At 43.7% G+C, this 15,778-nt stretch overlaps 2 protein-coding genes across 3 annotated transcripts in view; one reads left to right on the top strand and one right to left on the bottom strand.

Moving 5' to 3' along the window:
- The window catches only part of itpr3 (inositol 1,4,5-trisphosphate receptor, type 3), a 72,569-nt gene extending 65,151 nt beyond the window's left edge, over positions 1–7,418 (bottom strand). For both annotated transcript variants that reach the window (XM_056423726.1, XM_056423727.1), the window contains exon 1: positions 7,246–7,418. In XM_056423726.1, the coding sequence (XP_056279701.1) occupies positions 7,246–7,337 (92 nt within the window). In that variant the 5' untranslated portion in view covers positions 7,338–7,418. The remainder of the gene's footprint in view (positions 1–7,245) is intronic.
- A 6,775-nt stretch (positions 7,419–14,193) lies between these two features.
- gripap1 (GRIP1 associated protein 1) overlaps positions 14,194–15,778 on the top strand; it is a 29,319-nt gene continuing 27,734 nt past the window's right edge. The window contains exons 1-4 of the mRNA XM_056423760.1: positions 14,194–14,296; positions 14,870–14,936; positions 15,011–15,072; positions 15,503–15,529. Of these exons, the coding sequence (XP_056279735.1) occupies positions 14,255–14,296; positions 14,870–14,936; positions 15,011–15,072; positions 15,503–15,529 (198 nt within the window). The 5' untranslated portion in view covers positions 14,194–14,254. The remainder of the gene's footprint in view (positions 14,297–14,869; positions 14,937–15,010; positions 15,073–15,502; positions 15,530–15,778) is intronic.

Raw genomic sequence — 15,778 nt, 5'->3', positions numbered from 1 at the left:
TTTCATGATTAAAGAGAAGTGATGTCCTCATTGATATTCAAGCGTAAACATGCTAAACAAACCCTGAACTCATTTATATATGATAAATATTATTATGAGTATAACTATTATTACTATGGGATTAATAAAACTACCGTTTCAAATGTCAACAAAACAAAATCATATTTTGTATTTGGATCACAGTGTGTGGTTAACTTAAAGACAACATGATTATTTAATAAAATAAAATTACCCGTATAACTGGAAACATACTACAACAAAGTAAAGTATAAGTACCTCAAACAACAAAGTAAAGTATAAGTACCTCAAACAACAAAGTAAAGTATAAGTACCTCAAACAACAAGGTAAAGTATAAGTACCTCAAACAACAAAGTAAAGTATAAGTACCTCAAACAACAAAGTACTTTTGGTGAATGGTTCAAAGATTATAGTAAAAACAACGAGTCTGACTTTAGTAACATTACTCAATGTCTGTGTGTGAGTGTATGTGTGTGAGTGTGTGTGTGTGTGAATGTGTATGTGTGTGTGTGTGTGTCTGTGTGTGAGTGTGTGAGTGTATGTGTGTGAGTATGTATGTAAGTGTCTGTGTGTGTGTGTGTCTGTGTGTGTGTGAGTGTCTGTGTGTGTCTGTGTGTGTGCGTGCGTGTGAATGTGTATGTGTGCGTGTGTGTGTCTGTGTGTGTGTGAGTGTCTGTGTGTGTCTGTGTGTGTGTGTGTGTGTCTGAGTGTCTATGTGTGTCTGTGTCTGTGTGTGTGTGTCTGTGTGTGTGTGTGTCTGAGTGTCTATGTGTGTCTGTGTCTGTGTGTGTGTGTGTGTGTGTGAGTGTCTGTGTGTGTCTGTGTGTGTGTGTCTGAGTGTCTATGTGTGTCTGTGTGTGTGTGTGTGTGTGTGTGAGTGTCTGTGTGTGTCTGTGTGTGTCTGTGTGTGTGTGTCTGAGTGTCTATGTGTGTCTGTGTGTGTGAGTGTCTGTGTGTGTCTGTGTGTGTGTGTGTCTGTGTGTGTGTGTCTGAGTGTCTATGTGTGTCTGTGTGTGTGTGTGTGTGTGCTTCCAATTTCAGTCCGGGAGGCAGACACAGTCACCTCGTTTAAGAGTAGACTTAAGACCTTCCTCTTTGACAGAGCTTATAGTTAGGGCTGAATCAGGTTTGCCCTGGTCCAGCCCCTTGATATGCTGCTATAGGCTTATAGCTGTCGGGGGACGTTTAGGATGCACTGAGTACCTATCTCCTCTTTTTTCTCTCCTTAAGGATGAATTTTCATCTCTCAATCACACGTTACTAACTCTGCTTTCTCCCCGGAGTCCTTTTGACGTCACGTCTCATGGGGTCATCGGACCCTATGAGACGGCATAGATCCTATCTGCCTGATGGATCATCGAGGTCTGGGTCGTGGAATTCCTGCTCCTGACTACGCCACTGTCCTGTTGAGACTCCGCCCACTCCTCCTCCCCACCGCCATCTGCCTGATGGATCGTGGAGGTCTCCATCGTGGAATATGCCTACTATGAACTATTCATACACTCTGTCACATTCATTGAATGTATTTTAACTCTAAATCTGTCCTTCTGGTCACATGACATCTATTGTTCTGTCCATCCTGGAGAGGGATCCTCCTCTGTTGCTCTCCTGCAGGTTTCTTCCCTTTTTTTCCCCCTGAAGGGTTATTTGGGAGTTTTTCCTGGTCCGATGTGAGGTTTTGGGGCAGGGATGTCTATGTGTACAGATTGTAAAGCACTCCGAGACAAATTTGTAATTTGTGAAATTGGGCTATACAAATAAACTGAATTGAATTGAATTGAATTGTGTGGCCCTCTGTTGCCTAAACACTGATGGTAAGAGATTTACTCTAATGAACACACACACACACAGACACACATACAAACACACACGCACACACACATGCACACACATAGACATACAGACACTCGGGGGCCTCCTGCTGAATGTAGTTCACGTGTGTTTGAATGAACAGGTAATCTGACTACTCACTGCATGAAAAGAGGGATTTAACACTATGTGTGTCTGTGTGTGTTTCTGTGTCTGTGTGTGTGTGTGTGTGGGGTGTGTGTGTGTCTGTGTGTTTATGTGTGTGTGTGTGTTTGTGTGATGATTCTCTGGCTCTGTTTTTCTCTTTGGACTTTTATTGTGAAGTAGAGATGGTTTCACCAGCTTCCCCTTCACAATAAAAGTCTTGTTTTCCTACCATGGACCACTAACTTCACCAAATGTTTTGCCTTCGGCTTGTTGTTGATGATTTTTGCATTTTCAGTCCCCGTCGGCCAATCACAAACCAGAACCACCAGTCAGTAAGCAAATGAGTTGTGGACTGCAAAGGATTGTGGGAAACTCATGAATGTGAGGATCACCTGCTGCTCTTTAAGATCCTGTTATAGAACTTCACGGTCACATGACACAGGACAGTCACATGACACAGTCACATGACACAGGACACAGTCACATGACACATGACACAGTCACATGACACATGACACAGTCACATGACATAGTCACATGACACATGACACAGTCACATGACACAGTCACATGCAGGGATGGATTAACAAACAGGCCTACCGGGCCCAGGCCCAGGGGCCCATGAGCTCAGGGGGCCCCTAAGCCAGAGCCTTAGTCCCTGCTATCATATAATTCGCGTTATGTTGTCTGCTCAGCTCCAGTATCGTTGTTCCATACGGACTGTTTTGTTAGCTATGTTTTTTTTCTTTTTCTTTTTTTTACGGGGGGGGGGGGGGGCCTTGACACGTCCAGGCCCAGGGGCCCGTGGTTTCTTAATCCGTCCATGGTCACATGACACATGAAACAGTCACATGACACAGGACAGACTCGTGACGCGTGTCCTGCTGCTTTGACTCATGTCTCTTCCGGCTCTCGGAGGTCTTACTGTATGTCTGTAAAATGCCTTTATGTTTCAGGTGAAATGCATTGTGGGGCAGCCAAGTGCATCGAGTTACATTACGATGCGGTCAAGGTCCATCTCGTAAAGATCAAACTGAAAGGAGCACGAAGATGAAAACGTTCCCCGATGTTTTTGATTCTCATGCGACGGTTTGATTTAAATCCTTGACTGGAGGTGAGCAGGTGGTGTCTCAGGTGTCCTCATGTAAAGCAGCTGGACTTCTTTGTTGTCAAGTCAACACGAGGCTGATATTTGACTGCTGCCTCACAGCCAGAGGGGTACCCGGCCTGGGCGGTTCTGTGGAGTTTGCATGTTCTCCCGTGTCAGCGTGGGTTCCCTCCAGGTTCTCCGGCTCCTCCCACAGACATGCAGCTCAGACTCCAAAGCGCCCGGAGATGTGAATGTCTTTCTGTCGTCTCTATTTCTCCTTTTACATTCGTTTACATTGATTGAGGACATTTCTTTGTAAATGAATCTTTCTTTACAAAATAAAAGCCCTCTGTCCTCAAAACACTTCCCACAAATAAGAGTAGGGTGAGAAGCAAACCAGAGCAGAAGTAACTAAAGAACTGAAGGATTAGTGAAAACCTTTGGAGAGATCACACATCTGAATAACCTCTGAATAGGATCAGAACTCACATTCTCTCATCCGACGTTCGGTTTTACACAACCTCTCCGTGAAGGAGACTTCTTATAGACAATGGAGATGTTGGAGGCTTTGAAGACGTTGAAGACGTTGGAATGTTGAAGACGTTGGAGAAGTTGGAGAGGTTGGAACGTTGGAGACGTTGGAGGCTTTGGAGACGTTAAAGACGTTGAAGACGTTAAAGACGTTGAAGACAATGGAGACTTTGGAGTCTTTGGAGACGTTGGAGGCTTTGGAGACGTTGGAGACGTTGGAGGAGTTGGAACATTGGAACGTTGAAGATGTTGGAGGCTTTGGAGACATTGAAGACGTTGGAGACCTTGGAACATTGGAGACGTTGGAGGAGTTGGAACATTGGAACGTTGAAGACATTGGAGGCTTTGGAGACATTGAAGACGTTGGAGACCTTGGAACATTGGAGACGTTGGAACATTGGAGACGTTGGAGACGTTGGAGGAGTTGGAACATTGGAACGTTGAAGACGTTGGAGAAGTTGGAGACTTTGGAGGTTTTGGAGACTTTGGAGATGTTGGAGACATTGGAGACTTTGGAGGTTTTGGAGACTTTGGAGACGTTGGAGACGTTGGAGGCTTTGGAGACATTGAAGACATTGGAGACCTTGGAACATTGGAGACGTTGGAGGAGTTGGAACATTGGAACGTTGAAGACGTTGGAGGCTTTGGAGACATTGAAGACGTTGGAGACCTTGGAACATTGGAGACGTTGGAGGAGTTGGAACATTGGAACGTTGAAGACATTGGAGGCTTTGGAGACATTGAAGACGTTGGAGACCTTGGAACATTGGAGACGTTGGAACATTGGAGACGTTGGAGACGTTGGAGGAGTTGGAACATTGGAACGTTGAAGACGTTGGAGAAGTTGGAGACTTTGGAGGTTTTGGAGACTTTGGAGACGTTGGAGACGTTGGAGACTTTGGAGGTTTTGGAGACTTTGGAGACGTTGGAGACGTTGGAGGCTTTGGAGACATTGAAGACATTGGAGACCTTGGAACATTGGAGACGTTGGAGGAGTTGGAACATTGGAACGTTGAAGACGTTGGAGAAGTTGGAGACGTTGGAGACTTTGGAGGTTTTGGAGACTTTGGAGACGTTGGAGACGTTGGAGAGGTTAGAGAAGTTGGAGACGTTGGAGACTTTAGATGTTTTGGAGATGTTGGAGACTTTGGAGAGGTTAGAGAAGTTGGAGATGTTGGAGACTTTGGATGTTTTGGAGATGTTGGAGACTTTGGAGGTTTTGGAGTCTTTGGAGACTTTAGAAAATTTGGAGGATTTAGAAAATGCTCACATTCACGTTCCTCAGCTGAAAGCTAGAAAGCCGTTAGCTTGGTTTGGAAACTTTTTTCTCAACTGTTTTATCGAGCGACTCTTTTTTTCAGGTGGGAAGAGAAAGAATGAGTGGGGCCTGTTGAAGGGAGAGAACATCCTGGTAACGCACATAGAGTCATCGTAGCTTCAGCGAGAGACGACGCTAACAACGCTTTAGGGCGTGAAGTCCTAACAAAACATAACTCCATCTCACAGGGTGGGTTCTTTCCCTCTGGACCACCGGGCTGTACCACCGGTCATCTCCTTCCTTCAGCTGTTAGCATACGATGCTAGCGAGACTAAAACGGTGACCTATTGTTCTATTCAGGTCTCAGTGAAAGTCAACAAGTGAGGCTGGAAAGGTCAAGATCGAGTCAAATACACACGGGTGGGTGAAAGACCCCGATACAGGAACACACACACACTCGTGGAAATCTCTCTTGGACACACTTGGTACCACTTCCTCTTCCTGCCAGACAACCACACACAGCTGGCACTTTCTCTTTGCGATCAAGGTTGTGTCTCCACGGTAAAACGCCAGAGACACGGAAAACTGTTTGGACATCGGGAACAAGAAGTTTGAACCGAAGACAGGAAGTGAGACACAACTATAGAAGTAAAGCTGCATCATTCTGCAAGACATTGGACAGGGTGGCAGTGAGGTTTATATGATGTTTATGTGAGGTTTATGAGGTTTATGTGAGGTTTATGTGAGGTTTATATGAGGTTTATATGAGGTTTATATGAGGTTTATGTGAGGTTTATATGAGGTTTATATGAGGTTTATATGAGGTTTATATGAGGTTTATATGAGGTTTATGTGAGGTTTATATGAGGTTTATGTGAGGTTTATGTGAGGTTTATGTGAGGTTTATATGAGGTTTATATGAGGTTTATATGAGGTTTATATGAGGTTTATGTGAGGTTTATATGAGGTTTATATGAGGTTTATGTGAGGTTTATGTGAGGTTTATGTGAGGTTTATATGAGGTTTATATGAGGTTTATGTGAGGTTTATATGAGGTTTATATGAGGTTTATATGAGGTTTATATGAGGTTTATATGAGGTTTATGTGAGGTTTATATGAGGTTTATGTGAGGTTTATGTGAGGTTTATGTGAGGTTTATGTGAGGTTTATATGAGGTTTATATGAGGTTTAGTTGAGGTTTAGTCCTGCATTTGGGTTCAGTTAATCAACGGTAACAGCAATGTCGTAAAACGCACTTCAAACCTCAAACTCAGTGACAAGAGGCGACCTATGCAAGCAGTGTGTGAACTGAATATATTCATGTTTATTCTATTATAACAATTCAGCTGAACATAATCTAATCTAATCTTCAACGTTCAATAAAGAATGTGGGTGTGACTGAAAAATGACAATAAAGATTTAAACTAACTCACTGTAGATAATCAGTGAACGACGCGTAGACCTCAACCAGGGGGCGAATCCTCTGGTTGTATAGAAGTCTATGCTTCATGTGTTAAAGCTGCATTCCCTCTCCTGACCACCAGGGGGCGACTCCTCTGGTTGTATAGAAGTCTATATAGTGACTCTACTTCTCTTGATGTATTCCCTCAGTAAACATTGTAAACATGAGTTTATGTCTCAGTCTCTAGTTTCAAGTCTTCTTCTATACAGCATGATGTCATCATTTATACTTTATGGTCATTTAGGGTCAGACCATAAAGCAGGGGACGCTTTAGAGGCGGGGCTAAGAGGTGATTGACAGACGTCTACTTCTAGACATACGCGGTATCTCTAAGCCCCTCCTTCTCTGTCCATTCATGGTCACTTCCTGTTTGTTCACTGGTTGATAAAAAGAAGATAAAAACGTCCACAAACCAACGAGGACGTCACCATGACGACGTCACCGTCACGTATACTTAGTTAGTTATTTAGTTCGTTAGTTATATTTAGCTCCACATTTTAGCATTTTTGGTAATAATAAATGTTTCTGCCAGAAGCTGTAAAAACTGTGATCATTGTCAGAAAGTCATCTTTCCAACGGTCCCTGAACACATCGGAAGCTAAAAGTTATGTTTATTTTATTATTCCGTATTTAGTGTTTTCAGAAGAGTTGTTTCGTCCAGTGTGACTGTTGCATTCTGGGAAGGTGTTTGCTCAGCATTCAGACAGTTTGATACACAAACTGTTGTTGATAGAAGTTATTGATTAGTTATCAGCAAGTTGACTGAACATGTTGAACTCCCAGCTGTGTAGAGTGTGTACATGTAGTAGTACATGTACACACTCTGTGTATAAGTACACCACACGGACACTTTAACCCTTTATGTCACATTTAATATCTAAACATTGAAACAGTTGCTGCTCGTGCACGAGCGCGTGCACGCACTCACCCCAGGGTGCTGATGAAGCCGTTCACGGTTCCCTCCGCGTACAGAGACACGATATCCCCGATGTGGAGGAAGCTCGAGGCGGAGTCCGACATCCTGCAGCCGGCCGGGTCCTCTGGACTGACTCCCCCCTCACTCCCTCACTCCTTCACCTCACTCCTCACTCCTTCACCTCACTCCTTCACCTCACCTCTCTCTCTCTCTCTCTCTCTCTCTCTCTCTCTCTCTCTCTCTCTCTCTCTCTCTCTCTCTCTCTCTCTCTCTCTCTGCGCGTGAGGAAAGTTTAGAAGAGAAACCAGAAGTTTCTTCTTGTGCGCGTGCAGCAGCTCTGGAGGTCTAGACGCGGTTCCGGATCAGGTCTCTGCCGGGTCCTGCATGACAGCCGAGCCGCAAAAACCTTCAGGGGAAACGGAACCGGTTCCGGCACGATGCGCTCCTCTCACTGCGCGTGCGCGTCTGTCCGTAACGTGCGTATGTGTGTGTGTGTGTGTGTGTGTGTGTGTGTGTGTGTGTCGGCATTGCGTGTGTGTGGTGTAGAGACACGTGCGCGCTCACGCCGAAAACTCCGGTATTGAAAACCAGGAAGTGAGTCGAGGTGTTGATAAGAACACTGTGGCGGACACGCACACACAAACACACGCACACACGCGCGCGTGCATGGGAAAACCTTCAGGCACCCGCACACAAGCCCCGCCCCCAGCCACAATCCACTTTAACCAAAACAAGTTAAGTGACAAATGTACACATACAAACGTTTAAATAAATATGTCTTCATGTAACTTCAGCTGTTTGACACGAGGACTGGTTTCATAATGTTTATCATGGTTATGTTTGTCATTCATGTAAACTTTGGTTAAATGTTGAAATATGAGCGATTGTTGAAAGAGGAGGAGCTATTGTGTTATAGTGTCACAACATGACCTCATAGACATGACACTTCACCACTCACATTAGTTATTGTATTGTGGTTCCAGAGCTTTCAGCCACTAATTAATTAAAGTCGTAGCAGCTCTTCAAGCACTTCATGGCTGCAGTTATATTTTTTAGAAGAAGAATATGTATGTATATAAATAAACATATATATATATGGATATATATATATATCCATATATAATGATGTGTACATCATATGTATTTTACTCTTTTTAAAGACTAAAAAGTGAACGTTCCCATTTAGTAGTCAACTCGCTCCACCTATCCATTAAGAGATTTATAACGTGTGTGTGTTTTAGAGTGTGTGTGTGTGTGTGTGTGTTTTTGTTGTTGTTGTGGTTTCCATGGTGAATGCTGGCAGTCGGGGTTCCGGAGGTCTGCGTGGTGATGAAAAGAAAAGCCAGAGAACTTATTTATTTCTGTGAGAGAATGTGTGTCTGTGTGTGTGACTGTTTGTGTGTATCTGTGTGTGTCGGTTTTTCTGTGTGTGTGTGTGTGTGTCTGTCTGTGTGTGTGTGCATCTGTGTGTGTGTGTGTGTGTGTGTGTGTGTGTGTGTGACACAGTTGTGTACCTTTTGAAGGGAAGTTGCTGCTGACAGATTTAGAAACAGACAGATGTCGAAATAGGTTGAAGACATTTTTAGTTTCCATCAGAACTTCTCTAGAGGTCAAAGGTCGGCTAAGTGGGACGAAGACGGGGAACAGAAATCAGAATTAAACGCACGACTGATTTCTTTTGCTCTCCGTGATGGACCGGGTGTCTAAACTTAGATAATTCAGAGTCGACACACTGAACCCACTCAGCTGTGAGGCCTCCTGAGTCTCCTGGAACCCGCAGATCAGAGAGTTTTATTCTGAAGATGATCAAATCAAACATCTCCGGAGATTTAGATTGGATTTAAGAGAAAGGAGGAATCCACACCAACCTTCTCTCCCATATAAGGTGTGTGTGTGTGTGTGTGTGTGTGTGTGTGTGTGTGTGTGTGTGTGTGTGTGTGTGTGTGTGTGTGTGTGTGTGTGTGTGTGTGTCCACTGACCCCTGTTGTCCTCAACTCTTACCTCTGGACAGACTGACAACCTTATATAGAGCTGCAGGAGCTGAGAGGACTGAGCTGCATGATGGGTGGAGGTCATCAGTCTGAGGAGAGGCAACACAACTGTAACAACTGCAACAACAATAACGACAATAACAACTGCAACAACAATAATGACTTTAACAACTGTAACAACAATAACGACTGTAACAACAACCGTAACAACAATAACGACTGTAACAACTGTAACAACAATAACGACTTTAACAACTGTAACAACAATAACGACTGTTACAACAATAACGACTGTAACGACAATAACGACTATCAACAATAACGACTGTAACAACTGTAACAACAATAACGACTGTAACAACAATAACGACTTTAACAACTGTAACAACAATAACGACTGTAACAACAACCGTAACAACAATAACGACTGTAACAACTGTAACAACAATAACAACTGTAACAACAATAACAACTGTAACGACAATAACAACTGTAACAACAATTTCAACTGAAACGACAATAACAACTGTAACAACTGTAACAACAATAATGACTGTAACAACAATAACAACAATAACGACTATAACAACTGTAACAACAATAACAACTGTAACAACAATAACGACTTTAACGACTGTAACAACAATAACAACTGTAACGACAATAACGACTGTAACAACAATAACAACTGTAACAACAATAATGACTGTAACAACTGTAACAACAATAACGACTTTAACAACTGTAACAACAATAACGACTGTAACAACTGTAACAACAATAACGACTGTAACAACAATAACGACTTTAACGACTAACAACTGTAACGAGTGTAAAGACTTTAACGACATATAACAGATGTAACAACTGTAACATCTGTAACAACTTAAACAATGTAAACACTGTAACAACTGTAACCACAAATGGTTACTTCCGCCGAACTCCAGCCTTCAAAACGTCAGTCCACAAACCAACAAAGACGTCACCATGACAACATCCTCTTATTCTAAACAGTGTAATGTTAAAATGGCCGACTGACGTCACAATAGACGACGGGGAACCTTGACGTCTCTCCGCCGTGGCTGATTCCAGTAAAAGATGAACATAACTGATGAACTCAACCCTCAACTGTGGATGCTCAATTAATCGGGTTGAGTAGAAAAGTGAACTTTCTCTGACTCAAGCTTCTTAAACGTGACTTTCTTTCTCGTTCCTTTCCTTGTGGGACTAAATATATGAGGAGCTGTGTACGCTTTAGGAAACGTCTTCTTTGAACCTTTCCTGACACTTAAGAGACCACACATCTAGTCGATGAAGAGTGAGAACCTGGCTGCAGAGCTTTCCTCATGCATTCCTTCCTCTGGTCAGCAGGCGACCCGACGAGTCGCTGCACGCCTCAAAGAGCTCGTGGAACATCTCCCCACTCAGCACTCCCTTTGTCGTTTCTAAAGCCGGCGGTAAAGAGTTAAAAGCTTTAATTATATTAACGTTAATCCTGCGGTAATCTATTTTCCGCTTCTTGGCGTTTGGAGTGAGACGGGATGAACAATGCGGGCTAAAGATAAGACGTTTATATATTTATAACATATTGTGTAACAAGCGTTCATTGAAGCTGTTTACGTTCATTCAGAAGTGGAACATTCATTTTACTCAGTTGTATTAACTTCAGATTATTTTACCGACATGACTTTCCTCTCTAAATCGAAGCTGTTTGCGATTTCACGTGTTAGTGAACAGCTCCGACACGAGGAAACGGAGAAAAAGAAGGGAATTGAAGACCAGATTGAGGCCGCGGACTAATAGTCAAACAATGAACTCCTTACGTCCTTTCCTAACCACTTGTCCTCTGTGGAACACGTCAAAGACCTGTGGTACCTGATGCACGTATTGACACTGCCCTGGTGCATCATGGGGGAACAGTTTATGATCTGTAAAACCTACTGACACACACACACACCACACTACACACACACATCACACACACATCGCCCATTTGGCAAACACTGTACAGAGCACATCACACGCACACACACTCTCAGAAACACACAAGACAATAACTCTACACATTCACACTGATTACGCACACGTGTACACGTGTGTGTGTGTGTGTGGTGTGTGTGTGTGGTGTGCGTGTGTGTATGTCTGTGTGTGAGTTTGTGTGTGTGAGTATGTGAGTGTGTGTTTGAGTGTGTGTGTGTTAGTATGTGAGTGTGTGTTTGAGTGTGTGTGTGTGTGTGTGTGTGAGTATGTATGTGAGTGTGTGTGTGAGTATGTGAGTGTGTGTTTGAGTGTGTGTGAGTGTGTGTGGCAGGGGTGGGGGGGGGGTGGGAGTGTGTGTATGTGAGTATGTGAGGGTGTGAGTGTGTGTTTGAGTGTGTGTGTGTGTGTGAGAGTTTATGTGTGTGTGTGTGAGTGTGTTTGTGTGTGTGTTGCCACTGATAGCGTGACCTTATGATCGGCTGTAAACTTGCGTCACCGTTTCAACGAGTACAGTGTCGTCCCCCAGTGGTGAGACGTGTAACTGCAGCTCTGAATATGATACAATTTTTTTACACTGGAATGAGGATTGTTGTTGGAATTCTCCTTCAATTTAATCTTTCTACAAATAATTATAATTTTGTCGTTCAGCTGGTTCTTCTCATGATGTACAAGTAAAACCAGTAAAACCATATCCCAGAGGAGACCAGCCTGCTGATCATCTCGGTGGCTGACGTGCGCAGAGCCTTCAAGCGGGTGGACATCCGGAAGGCGGCAGGTCCCGACCACATCCCGGGGCGCGCCCTCAGAGCATGTGCAGACCAGTTGGCAGGAGTCTTCGCAGACATCTTCAACCTCTCCCTGTCCCAGGCTGTTGTTCCTGAGAGCTTCAAGATGTCCACCATTGTGCCTGTCCCCAAACACCCCAAGGTAACCTGCCTGAATGACTGGAGACCCGTAGCCCTCACCTCGATTGTCAGTAAATGCTTCGAGAGGTTGGTCAAGGACTTCATTTGTTCCATGTTGCCTGCCACGCTGGACCCATGGCAATTTGCATATCGTCAAAACAGATCCACCGACGACGCAATTGCCATGGCACTTCACACCGCCTTTCCCACCTGGAGGAGGAACTGTTGTGTGCGAATGCTGGTTGTGGACTACAGCTCAGCGTTCAACACTATTGTTCCCGCCAAGCTCGACACCAAGCTCAGAGGTCTAGGCCTGCACTCTACCATGTGCAGCTGGATACTGGACTTCCTGTCGGGCCGCCGCCAGGTGGTGAGGATGGGCAGAACCACCTCAGAGCCGCTGACCCTCAACACGGGAGCCCCTCAGGGATGCGTGTTGAGCCCTCTCCTCTACTCCCTGTACACCCACGACTGCACGGCCATGCACAGCTCCAACGTGATCATCAAGTTTGCTGACGACACAACAGTGTTGGGGCTGATCACCGGCACGACGAGACAGCCTACAGGGAGGAGGTTGGATCACTGGTACAGTGGTGCCAGGAGAACAGCCTCGTCCTCAACGTCAAGAAGACCAAGGAGCTGATCGTGGACTACAGGAAGCGGAGAGGAGAGCACACCCCCATCTCCATAGACGGAGTTGCAGTAGAGAGGTCAGCAGCTTCAAGTTCCTCGGCGTGCACATCTCCGAGGACCTCACATGGACCACGCACACCACTCACGTGGTGAAAAGGGCCCAACAACGCCTGTATTTCCTTAGGCGACTGAGGAAATTCAACATGGCCCCCGCATCCTCAGAACATTCTACACCAGTACCATCGAGAGTGTTCTGACAGGTTGCATCACCGTCTGGTACGGGAACTGCACCGCCCTGGGCGTAGGGCACTACAGAGGGTGGTGCGGTCGGCACAGTACATCGTTGGAGGTGAGCTTCCCTCCATCCTGGACATATACACCAGGCGGTGCGTGGCCAGGGCCAAACGGATGATGAAAGACAATAACCACCCCGGCCACAAACTGTTCACCCTTCTACCGTCAGGCAGGCGATACCGCAGTATCAAGTGCCGCACAAACAGACTGAGGGACAGCTTCTTCAGTCAGGCCATCAGGCTGCTGAACAAGGACTGAGACCCTCATTAACACTACACCAGAACATATTCTGTGAATATCTATGGCCATGGTGTATATTTTATTACATTGTTTTATATATATATATATATTGTATATATATATTGTATGTATACACATATATATATATATATTGTCTCAAAAAAAGTGTATATTTTATTACATTGTTTTATATATATATATATTGTCAGGATGTATATTCTATTACATTGTTTTATATATATATATTGTTAATACTTTCTTCTTTTTTGTGTGGATATTGTATAGTTTATTCCCATTCTTATTCTTTTTTTAGTCTGCTACTGCTGTCGGGTGTTTTGCACATAAGAATTTCACAAACCGATTATACTTGTATAAAAGGGGATGTGACAATAAAAACTTGAAACTTGAAACTTGAAACTTGAAACTGGAAACTGATTCAGAGCCAGGACTCTGGGTTTAGTTCCTGGTTCATAGTTTGTACTAAACTGCACCAGGAAGTTACTTTCTGCATAAATATACTCAAGATATCTGGAATATTTTTGTAGGGAATCATTATAATAAATGTCTTGCACTTTCTGTTTAATCTACACAGTGTTCTGTGCATTATGGTATGGACTCTGTTGACAGGAAACTTCATTTGAATGATTATATGAAAGGAACATTTGTATTTGAAAAAGAGTACTTGTCGTCTTGTGTTTGTACACAGTGTGGTATAATTTCACTACACTAAAAAATCTGAATACTTCCTGTGCAGCAGAAAGTATATTTTATTCTTAGTTTCCGGGAAACAGTGTCAGAGTGAGAACACTGTCTCGCGTTCGCTCTTGGTTTCCGGGAAACTGCGTCAGAGTGAGAGCTCTCGTGTTTCTTTCTTTGGTTTCCAGGAAACAGCGTCAGAGTGAGAGCTCTGTCCCGTGTCCTCCTCTGTGCTCCTCCTCCTCCTGCTAGCTTGCAGCTAGCCGCTCAGGTGAAGAGGCCATGGCTCAGGCTCTGTCCGAGGAGGAGTTCCATCGGATGCAGGTAGAATCGATAACCCGATAACTCCCGACAGGTGTGTCCGTCGGCGGCGCGAGGAACGGACTCACCTGTCGGCCGGGTGACGTCAGTCGCTCCTTGCTCGACGTTAGCCCGGTTAGCAGTTAGCGGTGTCCGGTGTCACGTTATTTACATTTTAAATATTGATTTAAATGACGTCACGCGACTCCGAGCGGAGGTATCGATCCAATTGATCACTGATCACAAACTGATCAATACACCTTTACCTGACAGTTAGCTTAGCCTAGCCTAGCTTAACATGTAAACAACATGTCAACATTTTAACATGCACGAGACAGAGGGGTTGTAGTAAAAGTACACGTGATATACACTTGAAGAAGTACTCTGGTCCTTTACTGTAGTAAAAGTACACATGATGATGGTGATGATGAGGAGGATGATGATTGTGATGATGGTGGTGGTGATGATGAGGATGATGATTGATGATGGTGATGATCATGATGATGATGATGATCATAATGATGATGGTGATGATCATGATGAGGATGATGATGATTATGTTGAGGATGATGATGATGATGATGATGATGTGTTCAGGCTCAGCTGTTGGAGCTTCGGACTCAGAACTACCAGCTGTCTGATGATCTCAGGAAGAACTCGTCTGGTAAAACTCTTCCTCCCTTTGATGATGACGAAGATTTATTTATTTATTTCATAACGTTGTTTGTTGGTTTTCAGAACTTAACGCCGTCCGGCAGAGAAATGTTGTTTTGGAAAGAGACTTTGTCAAAGCGCAGAAGGTAATACTTACATAACATTATGACCACAAGCTCCGCCTACTTTGATTTTCCTCCATTTTGAATTGAGTCACAAACACATTTATTCTTTCTAACTCCTAAACGCGGGGTCCGATTCATACAACACGTGTTGTGCTTCATTATCGGTTCAATGTCATCAAAGATCTTTGAAAGATTGTTGATATCTCATTGCGTTCAGAGGATGTGGGCCAATGAACATCTAAGGGGTGTAGATTATAATACATTACATCGTTAATATTATTTATTACTATTGTGAATTATAATAAAAACAAATGATTCTCATCTTTAAAAATATTTCTGTGGAGCTTGATTTAAAATCAACTCATATTAATGAAATCTGTTGTTTATTTGAATGATTCTTCTTCTTGTTCTTCTTCTTATTATTTTAATAAGTATTATTATTTCTCCTCAGGCTTTGAATAAGAGCAAGAAAGCTCAGGTAAGTTTTCATCCACTTCTTTTTGGCTAATTTATATTCCGACAAATGTGTTTACTAGTGCTGTGAAAAATAACGCGTTAACTCAATTAATTAAATTACAGGATTAATTAGTTAAAAAAATTTAGCGCATTTAACGCATGCGCAGAATGAGCTTCCAATCCGTCTGTTGTTGGTCGTCTCTCCAGCAGCATGTCATTCTGTCTCTACGTGTCGCGTTAACACGACTCCGATCTCCGTGTCGCGCGCCGC

Source organism: Pseudoliparis swirei, chromosome 9, assembly GCF_029220125.1.
Source record: "Pseudoliparis swirei isolate HS2019 ecotype Mariana Trench chromosome 9, NWPU_hadal_v1, whole genome shotgun sequence".
NCBI lineage: Eukaryota > Metazoa > Chordata > Actinopteri > Perciformes > Liparidae > Pseudoliparis > Pseudoliparis swirei.
The sequence above is the reverse complement of the archived record's forward strand: the minus strand, read 5'-3'. Positions and strand labels throughout refer to the sequence as shown.